At 38.6% G+C, this 15475-nt stretch overlaps 5 protein-coding genes across 7 annotated transcripts; 3 read left to right on the forward strand and 2 right to left on the reverse strand.

The window, feature by feature from the left end:
* Window position 1: 1 nt before the first annotated feature.
* LOC132202069 (F-box/SPRY domain-containing protein 1) lies at window positions 2–1814 on the forward strand. Of its 2 annotated transcripts, none has more exons than XM_059628761.1 (5): window positions 2–353; window positions 721–854; window positions 974–1100; window positions 1163–1253; window positions 1328–1814. In XM_059628761.1, exons 1-5 carry the CDS (start codon window positions 39–41, stop codon window positions 1420–1422), a joined length of 762 nt encoding a protein of 253 aa, XP_059484744.1. In that variant the 5' UTR covers window positions 2–38; the 3' UTR covers window positions 1423–1814. The 2 variants fall into 2 exon arrangements, with proteins under 2 accessions (XP_059484744.1, XP_059484745.1); XM_059628762.1 differs by having other exon boundaries at window positions 977–1100.
* A 294-nt stretch (window positions 1815–2108) lies between these two features.
* LOC132202067 (eukaryotic initiation factor 4A-I) lies at window positions 2109–5454 on the reverse strand. The gene is made up of 8 exons (XM_059628759.1): window positions 5307–5454; window positions 3981–4234; window positions 3569–3687; window positions 3354–3510; window positions 3159–3271; window positions 2870–3097; window positions 2583–2806; window positions 2109–2516 (listed from the first exon to the last, which is right to left on the reverse strand). The coding sequence occupies exons 1-8, from the start codon at window positions 5327–5329 to the stop codon at window positions 2372–2374; spliced, it is 1263 nt and encodes a 420-aa protein (XP_059484742.1). The 5' UTR covers window positions 5330–5454; the 3' UTR covers window positions 2109–2371.
* A 3894-nt stretch (window positions 5455–9348) lies between these two features.
* On the forward strand, window positions 9349–10968 carry LOC132200460 (ATPase inhibitor mai-2, mitochondrial-like). 2 transcript variants are annotated; one of them, XM_059625930.1, is made up of 4 exons: window positions 9349–9482; window positions 10201–10333; window positions 10538–10674; window positions 10736–10968. In XM_059625930.1, the coding sequence occupies exons 1-3, from the start codon at window positions 9436–9438 to the stop codon at window positions 10670–10672; spliced, it is 315 nt and encodes a 104-aa protein (XP_059481913.1). In that variant the 5' UTR covers window positions 9349–9435; the 3' UTR covers window positions 10673–10674; window positions 10736–10968. The 2 variants fall into 2 exon arrangements, with proteins under 2 accessions (XP_059481913.1, XP_059481914.1); XM_059625931.1 differs by lacking the exon at window positions 9349–9482 and adding an exon at window positions 9793–9914.
* A 1798-nt stretch (window positions 10969–12766) lies between these two features.
* On the forward strand, window positions 12767–13670 carry LOC132202077 (tetra-peptide repeat homeobox protein 1-like). Its single transcript, XM_059628776.1, has 2 exons — window positions 12767–12784; window positions 13102–13670. The coding sequence occupies exons 1-2, from the start codon at window positions 12767–12769 to the stop codon at window positions 13627–13629; spliced, it is 546 nt and encodes a 181-aa protein (XP_059484759.1). The 3' UTR covers window positions 13630–13670.
* Window positions 13670–15381, reverse strand: LOC132202076 (mite allergen Der f 3-like). The gene is made up of 3 exons (XM_059628775.1): window positions 15124–15381; window positions 14476–14860; window positions 13670–13921 (listed from the first exon to the last, which is right to left on the reverse strand). Exons 1-3 carry the CDS (start codon window positions 15339–15341, stop codon window positions 13757–13759), a joined length of 768 nt encoding a protein of 255 aa, XP_059484758.1. The 5' UTR covers window positions 15342–15381; the 3' UTR covers window positions 13670–13756.
* Window positions 15382–15475: the final 94 nt, after the last annotated feature.

The raw sequence follows: 15475 nt of genomic DNA on the forward strand, positions 1-15475 counted from the left end.
AGGGGCGGGGCGGTTTAGCAGGAGTGGCGTGCGGCAAAATGTCCATCAACAGTGTCAAGGACCACGTCCTGGAGGTTATTTTCTCTTATTTGGAGCTGCCTGAGTTGCGGAACTGCTCACTGGTGTGCCGACGGTGGTACCGAATCTTGTGTGATGAGAACAACGACGTGTGGCGGCTGCACTGTGTTCGCCGGCTCGCAGAGGAGGCCCTCAAGTCGGACCTGCTGGCTTCGCTCCCCTCGTACAAGAGCAAGCTCAGGGCCTTTTACCACGCGTGGAACCCAAACGACACATCGCGCAACATCTACGTCAAGCCCAACGGCTTCACCATCCACCGGAATCCTGTGGCCCAGGTCGGCGACAGTCCTAACCCTGAAATAAAAGCCCTTTCAATTATTTACACCGGCGTCAACCACAGAAATTTTGTGATTTATTTATTTAATTCATTACAATTTGATCGAATTTATTATTAATATTCATAGATTGAATTTTTTCATGAAATATAATTTAATAAAGAAATGCCTACTTATGATAATTAATACAAATTGGAACTTATTTTTTCCTTCTTAAAATGTGCAGCTAATTTCCCAGCCATTGCATGAATTTCATTGATGCCGGACTGTCATTTAAATGTCAAACACTGACATTTTGACCCACAGTGTATTAATAAATCACTTTTATTACTTTATGACTTTATCCAACTGATATTTAATATTGCAGAGCACTGACGCCTCTCGAGGGAAGATAGGCTTTCGAAGTGGTCGACATGCCTGGGAAGTTATATGGGAAGGACCGTTGGGGACGGTGGCTGTTGTTGGAATAGCCACAAGGGATGCCCAGCTGCAGTGCCATGGGTCAGTAGATTACATTTTTCTTTTATTATAATTATCCTCTTTTTATAAAAAAGGGGGAAAATTCAACCACTTGCAATAAGAAGGCAAAATTTTCTAATAAGAATTTTATTCCAACCCAGTAGATATGTTGCCCTGTTGGGGTCAGATGACCAGAGCTGGGGGTGGAACTTGGTCGACAACCACTTATTACACAACGGTGATGCTCACGGCAACTACCCACTTTTAAATAATGCCCCTAAATATCAGGTAATAATTTTTTTAAATGTTTTTGAAGTGCAATTGAAAGAATTTCCTTAAAAAATCCATAGGTAGGGGAGCGCATTAGAGTCATCCTAGACTGTGAAGACAACACGCTATCTTTTGAAAAGAATTATGAATTCCTTGGAGTTGCATTCAGGGGTGAGCTTCATTTTTAATTTATTTTATTGAAGTTATCAAATTACTTATCATTTTAATTAATTTTCCATTTGCAGGTTTGCCCTCTAAGAGACTGTTCCCGTCAGTATCCGCTGTTTATGGCAACACAGAAGTGTCCATGGTGTACCTAGGGCCACCGCTGGACGGCTAGCCCCTGCAGCACGTTCCTGCCCTCCATATTGAAGGAAGTCCCTTTCGTCTTTTAGTTTTTGTGATTATTGGCCGAAGACTTTCATCTCATTGTTTGGCCGCACCACGAACTTTCTTTTTTGTTCTGTGATATTGTTATTTTGTTTTTTTGCTGTTGAGTGTGAAAGAAGTGCTGAAGACTTTGTAACAATAACAATTATTATGCGTAGGCGATTTCTCTAGTGACTTGACTGACCGCGAGTGCATGATGTGTGCAAGTGAATTAGTGTAAATATATATTTGAATGAAATCGAGAGAAGCGATTTGTAAATTATCAAATGTGCAGACGATGACTGACTGCTGCATTGTTGACCACAAATAAAGTATGATGAGACTAGACCCTCACCACAATAATACTTATGTTTCCTATGTAGTCAATAATCCCTCAAGCTTAATTTCAGTATAACCTCAAAAATAAATCAATTGCACTATTTCATGATAAGAATTTTAATGCCATGTCAAAAAGCATCAATTATTATCCATAACAATTCACATCAGCTTTCTTAATAATTATACGAATTATACATAATTATCATTTTGTGATAAAACCAAATTATTTTGCAAATAGGTACCAATTTTTTTTACTTAGGGAGGCACAAGTCAAATGTCTTTGCGTCCATACTGGACAAATTGAAAATTTCCAAAGCGTTTTTATTAATAATAGCTCCTAGCCTTTGTTTATTGAAATAAATCGAAAAGTGACGTACATGAGTTGCATCGCGATCATATAAATTACAAAAAAAATCATCAAGAGGAGAGACAGAGGAAATAGACAGTAAGTGGAGGTGGTTAGAGGATCCCGACGGGCGCTTGGGCTCCCCCGTGGCCCACCCGGTTGGAATTTTTTTTTTATTTATGTTTTTGCTTCTGCATTCGTTCATTCACTCTGACTGTTTATCTCTCTTTTGCTCTTAGATGAGGTCAGCCACGTTCTTAGGCATTTCCTCAATCACCGTGTTGTAGAACTGCTCAATGTCTTTAAGCGTGCGCTTATCCTCAGCCGTCACAAAGTTGATGGCCACACCTTTACGACCGAAACGACCACCTCGACCGATCCTGAGCACCAAAGAGAAAATTCAAGAGTCAATACAACAAATTTTAAAGTCATAAAAATAAACCAACCTGTGAATATAATTTTCTCGGTTTGAGGGAAGGTCATAGTTGATGACGAGGGACACCTGCTGGACATCGATACCTCTGGCCAGCAGATCAGTGGTGATGAGGACGCGGGACGAGCCGGTACGGAATTGCCGCATGATGACGTCACGCTCCTTCTGGTCCATGTCTCCGTGCATAGCAGACACCGTGAAGTCTCGGTGGTGCATGTTCTCAGTCAGCCAATCGACCTGAATTCATGCCCGAAATTTTTAATACTAACAACAAATTTAAGACAAATTTTGTAAACAAACCTTGCGGCGGGTGTTGCAGAAAATAACCGCCTGCGTAATGGAAAGAGTATCGTAAAGATCGCAAAGGGTGTCCAGTTTCCAGTCCTCACGCTCCACGTTCACAAAGAACTGCTTAATACCTTCTAATGTCAGCTCCTCCTTCTTGACAAGGATGCGCACCGGGTTGCGCATGAAGCACTTGCTCACGCTGAGCACATCATCAGGCATTGTCGCCGACAACAAAATCACCTGGACACAACATAGAAAAATTAGCTGCCGGTCTAAAACAAGAAAATGGCTCAATAATTACCTGGACGTCAGCGCATCGCAGGGTTTTGAAAACGTCGTGAATTTGCTCAGTGAATCCTCTGGACAGCATTTCATCGGCTTCATCCAGAACGAAAATTTTGATGTAGTTTGTCCCTAGAGACAGAAAAATTTTAACCATTTGTTTTGCAAATTGATTCAAGTTCAGAAACAGAGAACTAAAATTCATTTCACTTACTGAGGGCTCCCCTGCTAATCATGTCGTAGACACGGCCGGGAGTTCCGACCACCACGTGAGCACCCGACTCCAGCCGTCGAATGTCCTCTCGCACGTTGGTGCCTCCAATGCAAGCATGGCAGTTGGCCTTCATGAAATCGCCCAGAGCGATCACAACCTGTACAAATTTTGAGATTTTAAAATAATCTTTCCTCATACAGGGTCGCAAGTCTAACCTTCTGGATCTGCTGGGCAAGTTCTCTCGTGGGTGCAAGGATAAGAGCTTGACACTCGTTGAGTGACGTGTCGATCTGCTGCAGAATGGATATCGAAAACGTAGCAGTCTTACCAGTACCTGAAGACAAATATTTAAGTTAGGATTTATTAAAAATTTGATAATACTAAAAAATAAAATAAGAATATTTAGATATAATTATCTTCAATTTGAATAGATCAAAATAACCACAGATTTTTAGATTCTAAATGTATAAAGAACAATTATATATTAATTTAAGTGAATATTTTTTTATTACATAAGAAAGTAAAGTTTATAAAAGTACTTTTGACGATTTAATATTAAAATCATTGTAATACTGTGAAGCGGTGGCAGCAAATAATTAAGTGCAAGTCATTTTGTAATCTTTTTACCTGACTGGGCCTGGGCGATAACGTCAAGGCCCTGAACGCAGGGCATGATGGCGCGCTGCTGGATGGCCGATGGCTTTTCAAAACCATAGGCGTAGATTCCACGCAGCAGCTCCTCTTTCAGCTTCATGTTGTCAAAATTGTCAACCACCTCATTCCAGTTAGACTCAATGATTCCGTCAGGGTTCATCCCGGCGGGGCCATCGTAGACCTCAGCAGGTCCGTTCTTCCCTGGACCCCCCTCATACTCGTCATTTCTGCAATCACAAGGATAATCAATTTTTGATTAATTTAATTGTTGATTTTAAATTTAATTTTTTGTTTCTTTCAGGTAAAGCACCAAATTTCGATCATCGATCAATGCACTGTTATCAGCTTAACGCACGTGTGCAGTGAAATTTGCATTTGGCATCACAAAGGCAACTTTCACTTTTGGTCTTGCCTTGAGATTCTAATGAAAGATATTACCATCTCAATTAAATAAAAATGGATAAACATTTAGTTCTAATGTGATTGAAGCATTGGAATAAAAATTTTGTTTATTGGCTACCAAACAAGGAAAAAGGGCCTAAAAATTGATAAATGGGCTTGCCCTGAGGCGTTTGTCTATAAATGCCCAGTCATGTCTGTAAGAATGACCATATTTTTCTGAATCCGCAAAACTCAATGCCACAAGGTCGTCCGACGATAAACTTTTCAGATTTAAACGCTGATTAGGCAATTTAATTAGGGCAGTATGCAATCAAGAGTGCCAAAATTAAACTATAAAAGTGCACCACGATCAAACTGGTTTCGACTAAAGGCGCAGGTCGAGGACCAAACAAAATAATAAATTTATAACTTTCAACAGGAAATGAAAAAAAAATTTGAAAATTATTTAAAAATGTATTGAAAAGGACGCCGAGGAAACCCATAAAGATGCATCACACGACCAAACTAGGGATCATGCGTGATGAATTATCACACCCCGGTCGACCACTCACTAATATTAGGGTGAATTTCCCCTTGCAGAACCCAGTTGCGAATCCCTGGGGGTGTAAAATTTAAGGCAAGGACCGGAAGTGCGCGAATACCACCTCCAGAAGGACCGTCACGCTGTAACAAGGCGAGAGAACGGCCCTGTAGGGCCCTGGCAAGGCCCACGGAGGCCCCTCCCGCGCCATGTTGGCAGCAGTCGCGTGCTTCTTTTTGAAGGAGGATTCGCTGCAAGTACGGCCTCCGGGGGTGGCACAACCGCCTCCCGAGCAGCCTCGGGGGTGGAACGATTCGCTGGGTCGCGGGCCGGGTCCCGTGGGCCGCTGGGTCAAGCATGGTGGGCCAGAAACTCACCTCCTGTCACCGCTGTACGACATTTTTGGCTCAGTGTGCACTGAAAAGAGTCCTCCGCGAGCACCACTCTAGCTCCGCTGCTCGGCCCAACGTGACTAGTGCGATTTATTAAAAAATCAAAACGGCGACATTTTAATTCATAAAATATTTATTACTCGTTTCAACTGCATGACATTTTTTGCTTTATTTGGAAAATTACACTGATAATTTGAGAACAAATTGCAGATCTACTTTTCGTGCGGTAGCATACAAAATGGTAGGCGAAAGTAGTGCTTTTCGAGCGCCCGAAACAAATGAGCAACGACAAGCAGTACTGGCGCCAAACGAGAGCACCCAGAGCATTCCAAACAAATTTAAAAATCAGGCGGCGAAACAGCGTGGATCACTGGTGTTTTGTGCCAAATAGACAAGACCGCAAGACCGAAACCGGCTTTTCAAAATTCAAAGCCCCAGTTTGGATCTTGCGTTACTCTCTACGGCAGAGAAATGCGGCGATCACAGATGAAAGTTGCGGCGATCGATATAATACATAATATAGCGAGGAAAAATAACGCCACTTGCCAGCCCACGAGGGCGGGGAACGAACGTCAAAATTAGCGTTCACCATCATTATGAACTTGGCAAGTAGCGAAAAACAGCCACGAATTAAAATCCTGCGATGTGCACAGCCCTCAAACTTTGTAGCCCAATTCACTGCGGGACGGTTTATAATCACAGTCCCCCAAGTGGATTGAACTTAAAAGTTCAAAAGGAATTTGCAAATAATATCGATAAAAGCAATGCAAGAACAAAAACAAATAAAAGTGCCCAAAACTTTGCAGTCCAATGCACTGCGAGACTGTTTTAAAAATCACAGGCCCGCTAAATGGATTGAACTAAAAAGTCAAAGGCATTGGAACGAAATCAATGCAAGAACAAAAAAAGAAAAGTGCTCACTTTGCAGTCCAATGCACTGCGGGTCAGTTTTAAAATCACAGGCCCGCTAAATGGATTGAACTAAAAAGTGAAGGCACTAAAAAAGCATAATTAAATAAAAACGATGAAAAGTTGCCCGCTAGTACTATCATGGACTCTCCTGGCATATAAATAAATGCCCTGAAGAGACCATGAACGAACCAGAAGACAAAAAAGATCAAAATTAACAAGCAGTAAAGGAAGTTTCCGATCAACCAAGAGGTCCATATGAATAAGCGGCTTTTAAATAATACAGCCCCTCATACGTATGAACTACGTGGATGAATCCGAATGACATAAAATAATGCGACGATAATTCCACCTTGCCATGACCAGCAGAGATGCAGATTTGCAAACACAAAAAGCAAAGATCTGAACCCGGCTGGTTACGGAGAGGCGCAAAGCAAACTTACGACAAACAAGCGTGCAGATGTTGATGTTTTGACAGCGGAGCGACAAATTTGTCTGGGCCTAGGGTGCACGCGTTTTATATACACGCGTGCAACACGTGGAGTGGGGCGCGCGGCGCTTGCTGCTGCTGCACCCTCAACAGGGGGTCTGCCTGAGGGAGTGGTGGAGGCGGAGGCACCACCAAGTAAACAAACAGGTCGCCACTATTGATTTTTTTACTCAAAATATCACATAATTTTTTAATTTAAAACGCTAAAAAAGAGTTTAATTAACTCCGCACTCTGTTTTCGACAAAGCTAATTTAAAAATCAAAATTTATAATTTCAGGTTCGCTTTATCAATAATTTTAATTTACTATACGCGTTTTTCAAAACTTTGAAATTAAGATTTTCAACAAGCATTTTGCATAAAAAAAATCAAATTTAAATTTTAAGCCAATTCTAAACGCTGCGCAGGAAGTATTTTGGTTTTCCTTCTAATTACAAAAACTTCAAAAGCTTTCCATTTCCTAAATTTAAATTAATAATTTATTTGCAACACCTTAATTTTTAGGAAAATATAACATGCCTATCTATGGCAAAATTTGTGATAAGTGATAAAACAAAAGCTTAGACAACCAAGGCTCACTGCGGCGGATGAGGTCTTTTTGATCTCGGAAGTTAAAAAAATTCTTGCTTCTGGCGGTGCCGTTTCGTCCAACAAATCCTTTTTCTTCAATAAATTACTATCAACAATTGAATGTAAACAATGAATTTGTAACAATGTGGACAAATTAATAACAATTATACCTAAATTAAATTTAGAGCATATTTCAGAGACATTTTTTTATATTAAAAATAGACTATATAAATTTTTAGTCTTCTCTCGACCACCGCCGAAAAAGCTCAAGAATTATGGCTGCAGCCTGCAGCCGAAACATGTAGAGCAGGATATTATTATTATTATTTTTTAACAATAAACAAATCATTTTGGAAAAGCCGATTCTAAATTCAAATTACCCAAGAATCAGAACCTCGATCTTGAAAGTCCACCACTAAATATTTATTATATCTTTTTTTAAAGAAAAAATATGCAAACTATTTAATTAGCGACTTGGCCCCGACAATTTAACATTGCCTTTATTGACAAAATAATAAAATAATCCTATGTTATGTGTTTTTATCCAGCTGGCCGCCTCGCTTTTGAACTTTCTGTGAGCGGTGTTTTCCAAAATTTCTTTCTGAAGCAGCACCCACTTACCACCCACCTATTTACTTTCAGCATTGCCCATCACTACAAGTAATTTATTGCTCTCCTGAAATGTGCCTGTCGCCGCCGATTCCATTTTTCCTTTGTATTTAGTGGTGCCTCTGCCGTCTGCCCCAAGTTCATTTTTTCCCTCTTAGGAAATGGTATTCTCCAAAATTCCCTTTTCTTTCTCTCCTCTCCAGAAATTGCACCCCAAGCAGATAAGATGTTTTTCACAAAGGCAGCGAAATTTGTTTGAAGAAGTGCGGTCAGAGAATTTGGATGAGGCTGTAAAGGAGAGAAAAATGCATGTGCAGTGAAGTGCAAAAGACACAAAGCCGCCGCCTCTCCTGTTTTTGTTGCTAGGGCGAGCTCAGGTCAATCATGGCAAAAATGTCTTCATTTGTTCTCACCGCACGTGTGGCCAGGCAAAACTTTCTTAGGAGCCGCGAGATCAAATATGAAGGCGCATTTATCCTGAAAGCGTGCCTTCTTTACTTATTTTGTACATTTTCTGAGCTTCGACGCCAACCTAAAATCAACACAAAGCGCTTCAGCAGACGCAGTTTATGAGAGGCCAATAAAATCGCGGGGCTTTAATTTTGTGAGTCTTAAATTTTCTCAAAAGGAATAAATATTATAAATTATTTTTATGTCAAGGGCTTTGGATCGATTCAGATCGACTAAACTGAAATAGATAATGAATATTTATAGTGTGATTAATCGCGCGGCGCCGCCAATTATTCAGGGGTTGGTGTTTTTCAATTTTGCTGACTTTTGTATTTTTCTTGCTCATGAAATAATCCGCAGACCTGATAGAAACCGGTAAAAAGCCGAATTTTTTTTAATAAAACAATTTTTAACGAGGAAATGACCGATCTCCTGAATTAATGTAAATTTTTTATGTTACAATATTGTCAATATTATAAAGATTTTCCTTTCTTTCTCGAAAGGGTTTGTCTTATTTATTTAAATTATTTGTGAATAAAATAAGACTAAATATTTATATTAGATATAAAATGCATGTAGTTTCAGTGCAACAAAAATCAGCAGCAATCAAAAAGAAAATATTATGAAGCATTTTTGTTCTTGGTTCTTGCATTTGATTTTTTTTTTTTATTATTTAAGTTAAATGATTTTAATAATTTTTCTTTCATCATTTCAATGCAAAACAATGTAAAATTTTCGTTACCACAAATATTTTTTTTTCGTATTTATAGTCGGTAAGATATAATAAGAGTTTTTTATGTTTTTATTACTATTTTCCGCTATTTTCTTTGCTCTCGCACATTGCACATTTGTTATATTATAATTAGAAAAATCACAATTCATTAAAACTCTCGTGTGTAAATACGCATCTGTTTTATTTTTTTAATAAATTTTTAACATTAAACACTGAATTGACAGTAATGAAACTCGTGATTATAAAAATATTGAGCGCGGTTTATCACAAAATTGGGGTGAAAGGATGAGAAAATCGCTGCGCTTTTGTTAACGCGCCACGCCCCCCACAGAGGCCGACTGTACTTTTGGAAAAATGTCCTTGCTGCGAAATTTGCTGGCCGTCCGGGTGTCCCGCATCCCGTGAGTGTCCATACAACCGCTCCCAAGACACAATTAATCCAAAGCGAAATTATCTGGCTCCTGAAATTTCAATTGCTCTGTACTCGAAGATATGAATTAAATGCGTCAAAAAAATTGCAGGCCCGAAACTTCTAGGCCCACCCGGTTTTAGAATTTTGAGGAAATTTCTTCAACTTTCTGATGAATTTTCACGAAATTCATTCAAATTTAATTGATTTTTTAACAATTTAATAAAAGGGGCACCATCTCTTTTATATGTGACCTTGAAATTTGGCACAAGTTGGCGCAGACGGGTTATTGACAATGACGCATGCTGGTCCGAAGGGGGCAACGACAACCAGCATTGCGCGCAATTGAAATAATTGAGAAGCAGTACGAGTTGCACTTGCACTTTCTTTGAACGATCACTCTCACATTCAGCAACAGCTGCGAGTTAGTGCGCGTTTTATTTACTTTTTCGCTTGATTTAAATTTTTTTGTATCATTATTACAATTTTTTATAAGACCACACGCTCTGGATATAGGAATTTTAATAATTTTATAGCAAATTAAAACAGAGCTGAATCTCGCCAAAACAATTTTAAACGAAATCTATTTCAATTCTTAATTTTTTATTTTAGTTTAAAAATTATTTCCTCAATTCCGTCTATTGAATTATTCTAAAAATTTTAAATTTTTTCGATTAAATTTTGTTATAATATTTGCTAATTTTTTAAAGCATTCGACTGATGTCCGGCGAACCAGGCAGTGGAGCTGGAAAGGGTGGTGGTGGCGGCGGCTCCATCAGGGAGGCTGGTGGTGCCTTCGGAAAGATGGAGGCTGCCAGGGAAGACGAGTATTTCTTCAAGAAGGTATTTAGGACAATCCAAATTGGAAAGTTCAATTTGCCTTTGTTTTAAGCATAATTTAACTAAAAGATTCTGTGAATTGCGTTTAAAAATGTAAATTGAATTTAGTTATTTTTTTCATGACAAAAATTGTCCAATTTTTACATGATTTATTAACTTGTGAACTTATCAAAGATTTATTATATAATTAATTTTTTTAAATCCTAGCAACAAGAGCAACTGCACAAGCTGAAAAATGAATTGCACGACGAGATCCACTTCCACGAGGAGCAAATCCAACGTCACCAGGAGGCCATCAAGCGCCATGAGAAGCGAGTGTCTGACATGGACAAGAATAAGTGATGGTAGTAGAAAAATTCCCAAATGGATCAATTAAAAAATTTAACGACTCTTATTCATTTTCAGAGGTTTGAGGAAGACTGGCAGGCCGATAGGTCGAATGTAACAAAACGTGTCTGATGAGAGGCCTGTTCTTGTTCATTAGTTGAATTAAAAAATTAGACTTTTAGGTGTTTATATCCCATCATTCTGTGTGATTATTCACTACGTATTGATTTATCATGTGTACAATTTTTGTTGTTGAGAAATACATACATAACTGTCCAAATAAAAATATCCCCCTATTCTTCACACATTAATTTTATCAAGTTTTTAATTTATATATTTACAAATTGAACGTTTCCAAGGAGCCACTGCTGGAAAGCCAGTTCTTTGTTCATTAGTGGTTCTTTACATTTTTTTTTTATTATTTAGGGGAGGATGTTATTGGCAAAAGGATGAAAAATAGAGCCATAAAAATTTAGAGCACTTATTTAAAATCCATTATTTTGCTACAGAGAATTTTATTTTTATGTGCCAAAGTTAAAAACAACCAAAAGTAATGAAAGATGTTGCAGGAGCAAAACATCTTCCAGCTGCTCTTTACTTTACTTTATTTTTGAAAAGTGGGCAGAGGAAAAAGAAAGAATTATTATGATGCAATAAAATCGTCACGGCGGCGCAAGCAAAGAGAGTCACAAAATCAGCAGAGCGCTGACATGCCTTCTGATCTCTTCCCTTCTTCCCCTTCCCCTTGGGGTTGTTTTTACTTGTTTTTGCTTGCTGGGCGCACATGTGGGCCGCCGCCGGCAAGATTGGAATGGAATGTGTGCAGCCCATTGTCTATTGTTTTGACCCCGAGACGAATTTCAGGATTTGGCCGGCCGCACGAAAATTGGAAAAGCGATTTGCGCATTTTCCATCTCAGCGTGACGGATGCGCTGCGGCGGGGGTCCAACTCCTTTTTCCGACACACGTATTTAAAGTTTAAAGGCCAACACGTACGCCGCAGGTGAGCTCTACATTTTCGTGATTTTGTCAATCAAACGAAAAGATTTATAACTGAGACTCCGAATTTCGGATTTGTGGAATTTTTGCTTCTTGTTTTGATCGTGAGGCAGGAAGTGGAAGGAAGCAAATTAGGCACGGTCTCGATCTGAAAACAAAATATTTTGCGATGCACTTTTCTGAGGAATCTTTCAATTAGTCTCAAGCTTCTGGCGAGACGCGATATAATGAAAACAAAAACACATTCCTCCGATTTTTTTAATGAAGTCCGCATGTTTACTTTTTATAAGTTAAATCTCAAGCACACTTTTCTAAATTTTGCATGAATTCCTATTGTTTTTTTAATACGTATGAATAGTAAAATTTATTTTTATGCATACAAAAATTCAAAAGTTGACGACCTTTCTTTGTATTTCATATTCAATATCGTTCAATATAATGCAAAAATAAAAACTGGCGCGCTGAGTAAAAAATAAATGGGGGCAAAGCAAAGTTGCTGTGCATCTAACCGAGATAAAAACTAAAAACTATTAAAAAAAAATGGCACAGATGAGATTTTTAAGGCACGGCAGATGCAGTCAATGAATTTCTTTTAACAAAAATCCTAATTTAATGAGTGTTTATTATAAAAACCGTAAAAACCTTAATTTTATTGAATTTCCTCTACAAAAATCATTATAAACAGGCACTTGTCGTGGCGTTCGGAGAGATGAGTTTGAGTTTGCAAAATAAAAGTAGGCTTTAAAAAATTTATCATTCTAAATTATTTTTTTTCTCGTATATTACATATTCAGGCATTTCAAGTGCCGGAAATGCTTAAAAATTCCCCAAATCATATTTTTCTCACTCTATTTAGCAGTTTTTGTTCAAACTTTTTTTTTAAAACATAAAAATGGAATTTGCAAATTGTTCGTTCTTGGGATCGCGTCGCCTTCTCAGCTCGACACGTGCGCGAGTGGAGAGTTGCATCATTTGCATAATATCGGTGAGAGTGCTGTGAAGAGAGTTCGAAAATTGATCTTTTGCACGGTGCAATTTGATCGCTTTGCGGTGGCATCGGTGTTTGTATAAAAAGGACAAGCCGCCGTGCAATGGCATCACTCAAGCAGCATGGTGGCAAACGCTAAGGTGAGCGCGCTTCATTTTTTTTTTTTTTAATTTTAAATAATATTTCCATTTGACTAAAAAATTAATTAAATTAATAATAATCTATGTAAAAATAAAATTTTATTTTCATATTCAAACTTATATTATAATAAGCGAAAATGGCTTTTGTAAAAAATCTAAAATTTGAATGTTGAGTCAGTAGAATTTTTAAGTTCTGTCAAACCAAATTGTATAAAAAATATTTCATTTTCACTTCAAATTAAATACCTTTTTTGAACATATTTTGCTATTTAAATAAATAAAATGTGTAATTTTTGTTTTCATTTTTTTATTTTCAGCTTTTGGTCGCCTTGGTTGTTCTTGGTGGGGCCGTGGCCTGTGCCAAGGAAGAGCAAACCCCCAGCAAGAGCAGGCGCGGCGTTTTCGGACTCGGCTACGGCCTCGGCGGTTCTTCTTACGGACTGGGACTGGAAGGCGCCGCCTTTGCCGGAGGTCTTGGTGCTGGTTTTGCCGGAGGACTCGGCGGCGTCGGCCACGCTTTCCAACCTGAAGTGACCATCACCAAAGAAGTGCCCGTGCACATTCCGCACCCTGTGCCCGTGCCCGTCGTCAAGAAAGTCCCCATCCCCGTCGCTCACCCCGTGCCCTACCCTGTCGAGAAGCCTTACCCCGTTCCAGTTTTCAAACCGGTTCCCGTGCCGTACGAAAAGCCCGTGCCCTACCCTGTCGAGAAGCCGTACCCTGTGCCTTACCCTGTCAAGGTTCCCGTCGCGCAGCCCGTCCCTTTCCCTTACCCCATTCACCATGCTGAGCACTCCCTGGAAATTCCCGTAGCCAAACCAGTGCACTTCCCTCAGCCCTGGTAAATGTTTTAGAATCAGATGAAATAAATTTATTTTGACTATAAAAATGATTTTAGAATATTTTGCTTTTATTTTATATTTTACAGACAAACCAATTTTTTAAGCTAAGAGATGATTTAAATTTTTTTGTTTAAATCATGTGTTGCTGGATCCAGTCGATGTAATAGTTTACTCGGGTGAAGACTGCTGGGTACCCAGGCTCTGCACAACCAAGTGCCCAAGACACAATTCCGTGTTGGATGCCGTTCACAACAAGGGGGCCACCGCTGTCACCCTGACACGAGCCTTTGTTTCCCTAAAATTAAATAATGGGGTAATCAAGTGATATCAAAATATAAACATTCATAGGCCTCTTAATTATCTAATTATTGAATTTTGGTTGATATAGGCTAAATTTAAAATTTCAGATATCAATTTTTGATAATTAATGAAATGTGACATCAGCAAGTAATTAAGAGCAAAAATTTTGAACTTATATTTTTCTGCAAAGAAAAATAACTCTCAGATATTGCGGATTTCGAACTTCTTGCAAAGATGCTAAGTAAAAATTGTGCAATTACTTTTATTTTAAATTATGAAAAAAGAAGATTTATAATTGTTATAAAGTCAGTCTTGGTTGTATTTTTATTTTTCAATAATTTATTATTTTTTGAATACTTTTGTTGAATTATTATATTTTTTGTTGAAAAATCACAGAAATTTAGTTTTGTAAATTAGTTTTTACTAGTACTTAATTAAACATTAAAATTAGTTTTGATTCAAGATAATCAAATAAGCGAATCAAATTTTTCTACAATCAACAATGAACTATAAAAAAAAATTAATTAGATTAAAATATTATATCTGTACCTCTGGAATTCCTGCGCAAACCTGTCCCGGGTAGACAGGATATCCAATTCCGTAGTAAATATCCTGGCAGTTCCTCTGCGCCCAAATGTTGATGTCCACCCTCAGCAGGATATCCGACCTCGCTTGCGTGTCTCCCCAGCCGGCGACGACGGCGGCCGCTCCTTCCGCAGGGTCGCTGCCCAAAGCTGGCAAGGGCACGATTTCGACCAGGCCAGGTTTGAGGACAATGGGCGTTTCGAGGGTGATAATGGCCACGTCATTGATCCACGCATTGATCTCGTCGTAGTCTTCATGCAGAGTGAAATTTATTGCGCGATAAAAATCTCCGACGCCCGAACCCGCTTGCACTGAACCTGCGACGATGCGGATGTCACGTGGTCCCCATCTTTGGAATTAAAATATTTATTTAAAAGAGAGACCTTTTAACCAGTATAAATAGCTTGCAATAATTTACAAGTAAAAAAATTAATTCATGAACATTATAAAAATTTACGGAAATATAAATTTTGAACACTCTACATTTTTCTCCAGTCATATTGATTGAAAATATGGACAATTTTTTGCTCTTATAAATACTTTTTTTTTCAAGAATTCTCATTTTGTATATATTAATTCTTTTTTTTATAAAAAAATTAAAAATAAATTTACGCAGTCAGGCAATGCGCTGCCGTCAAGATGTGTCTCTCGGAGAGAATAGTTCCTCCACAATTGTGCCTGTATGTGTTGATGAAAACGTCCACCTGCACTGATACAAGGAACGGAAACTCCCCTTCCGCTGCCGGTTCACCTCCGATAATGAAGGGTGAAGGGATGGCGGCCCCCAAGGTGCCCAAAAGACCCACAAGGAAAATTGTTGCCAGCCGCATATTTGAGCAACAAATTAAATCTCGTTTACAATGAATTTCGATAAAATTATACCGCCTTATCAATAATTATCATTTTTGCTATCAAAACATCTTTCATCTCAATGTCAGACAAGCTCTCAAGAGCATTGTTTTAT

The sequence above is a fragment of the Neocloeon triangulifer genome, unplaced genomic scaffold (assembly GCF_031216515.1).
Source record: "Neocloeon triangulifer isolate White Clay Creek 2 clone unplaced genomic scaffold, ASM3121651v1 ptg000014l, whole genome shotgun sequence".
Lineage (NCBI taxonomy): Eukaryota > Metazoa > Arthropoda > Insecta > Ephemeroptera > Baetidae > Neocloeon > Neocloeon triangulifer.

Bases quoted from the DNA above. Each gene is read 5' to 3' on its own strand.
- LOC132202069 (XM_059628761.1), top strand. From the start codon at position 39: ATGTCCATCAACAGTGTCAAGGACCACGTCCTGGAGGTTATTTTCTCT. The intron at 855-973 runs GTCAGTAGATTA...ATTCCAACCCAG, and splicing joins GCCCAGCTGCAGTGCCATGG to TAGATATGTTGCCCTGTTGG. The intron at 1,101-1,162 runs GTAATAATTTTT...AAAAATCCATAG, and splicing joins ATAATGCCCCTAAATATCAG to GTAGGGGAGCGCATTAGAGT.
- LOC132202076 (XM_059628775.1), bottom strand. From the start codon at position 15,341: ATGCGGCTGGCAACAATTTTCCTTGTGGGTCTTTTGGGCACCTTGGGG. The intron at 14,861-15,123 runs GTAAATTTATTT...TTAATTCCAAAG, and splicing joins GCAGCGCATTGCCTGACTGC to ATGGGGACCACGTGACATCC. The intron at 13,922-14,475 runs GTACAGATATAA...ATTTAATTTTAG, and splicing joins TTTGCGCAGGAATTCCAGAG to GGAAACAAAGGCTCGTGTCA.
- LOC132202067 (XM_059628759.1), bottom strand. From the start codon at position 5,329: ATGTCGTACAGCGGTGACAGGAG. The intron at 4,235-5,306 runs GTGAGTTTCTGG...TTGTGATTGCAG, and splicing joins TCGTACAGCGGTGACAGGAG to AAATGACGAGTATGAGGGGG. The intron at 3,511-3,568 runs GTTAGACTTGCG...AAATTTGTACAG, and splicing joins TTGCCCAGCAGATCCAGAAG to GTTGTGATCGCTCTGGGCGA.
- LOC132200460 (XM_059625930.1), top strand. From the start codon at position 9,436: ATGTCCTTGCTGCGAAATTTGCTGGCCGTCCGGGTGTCCCGCATCCC. The intron at 9,483-10,200 runs GTGAGTGTCCAT...AATTTTTTAAAG, and splicing joins GTCCGGGTGTCCCGCATCCC to CATTCGACTGATGTCCGGCG. The intron at 10,334-10,537 runs GTATTTAGGACA...TTTAAATCCTAG, and splicing joins ACGAGTATTTCTTCAAGAAG to CAACAAGAGCAACTGCACAA.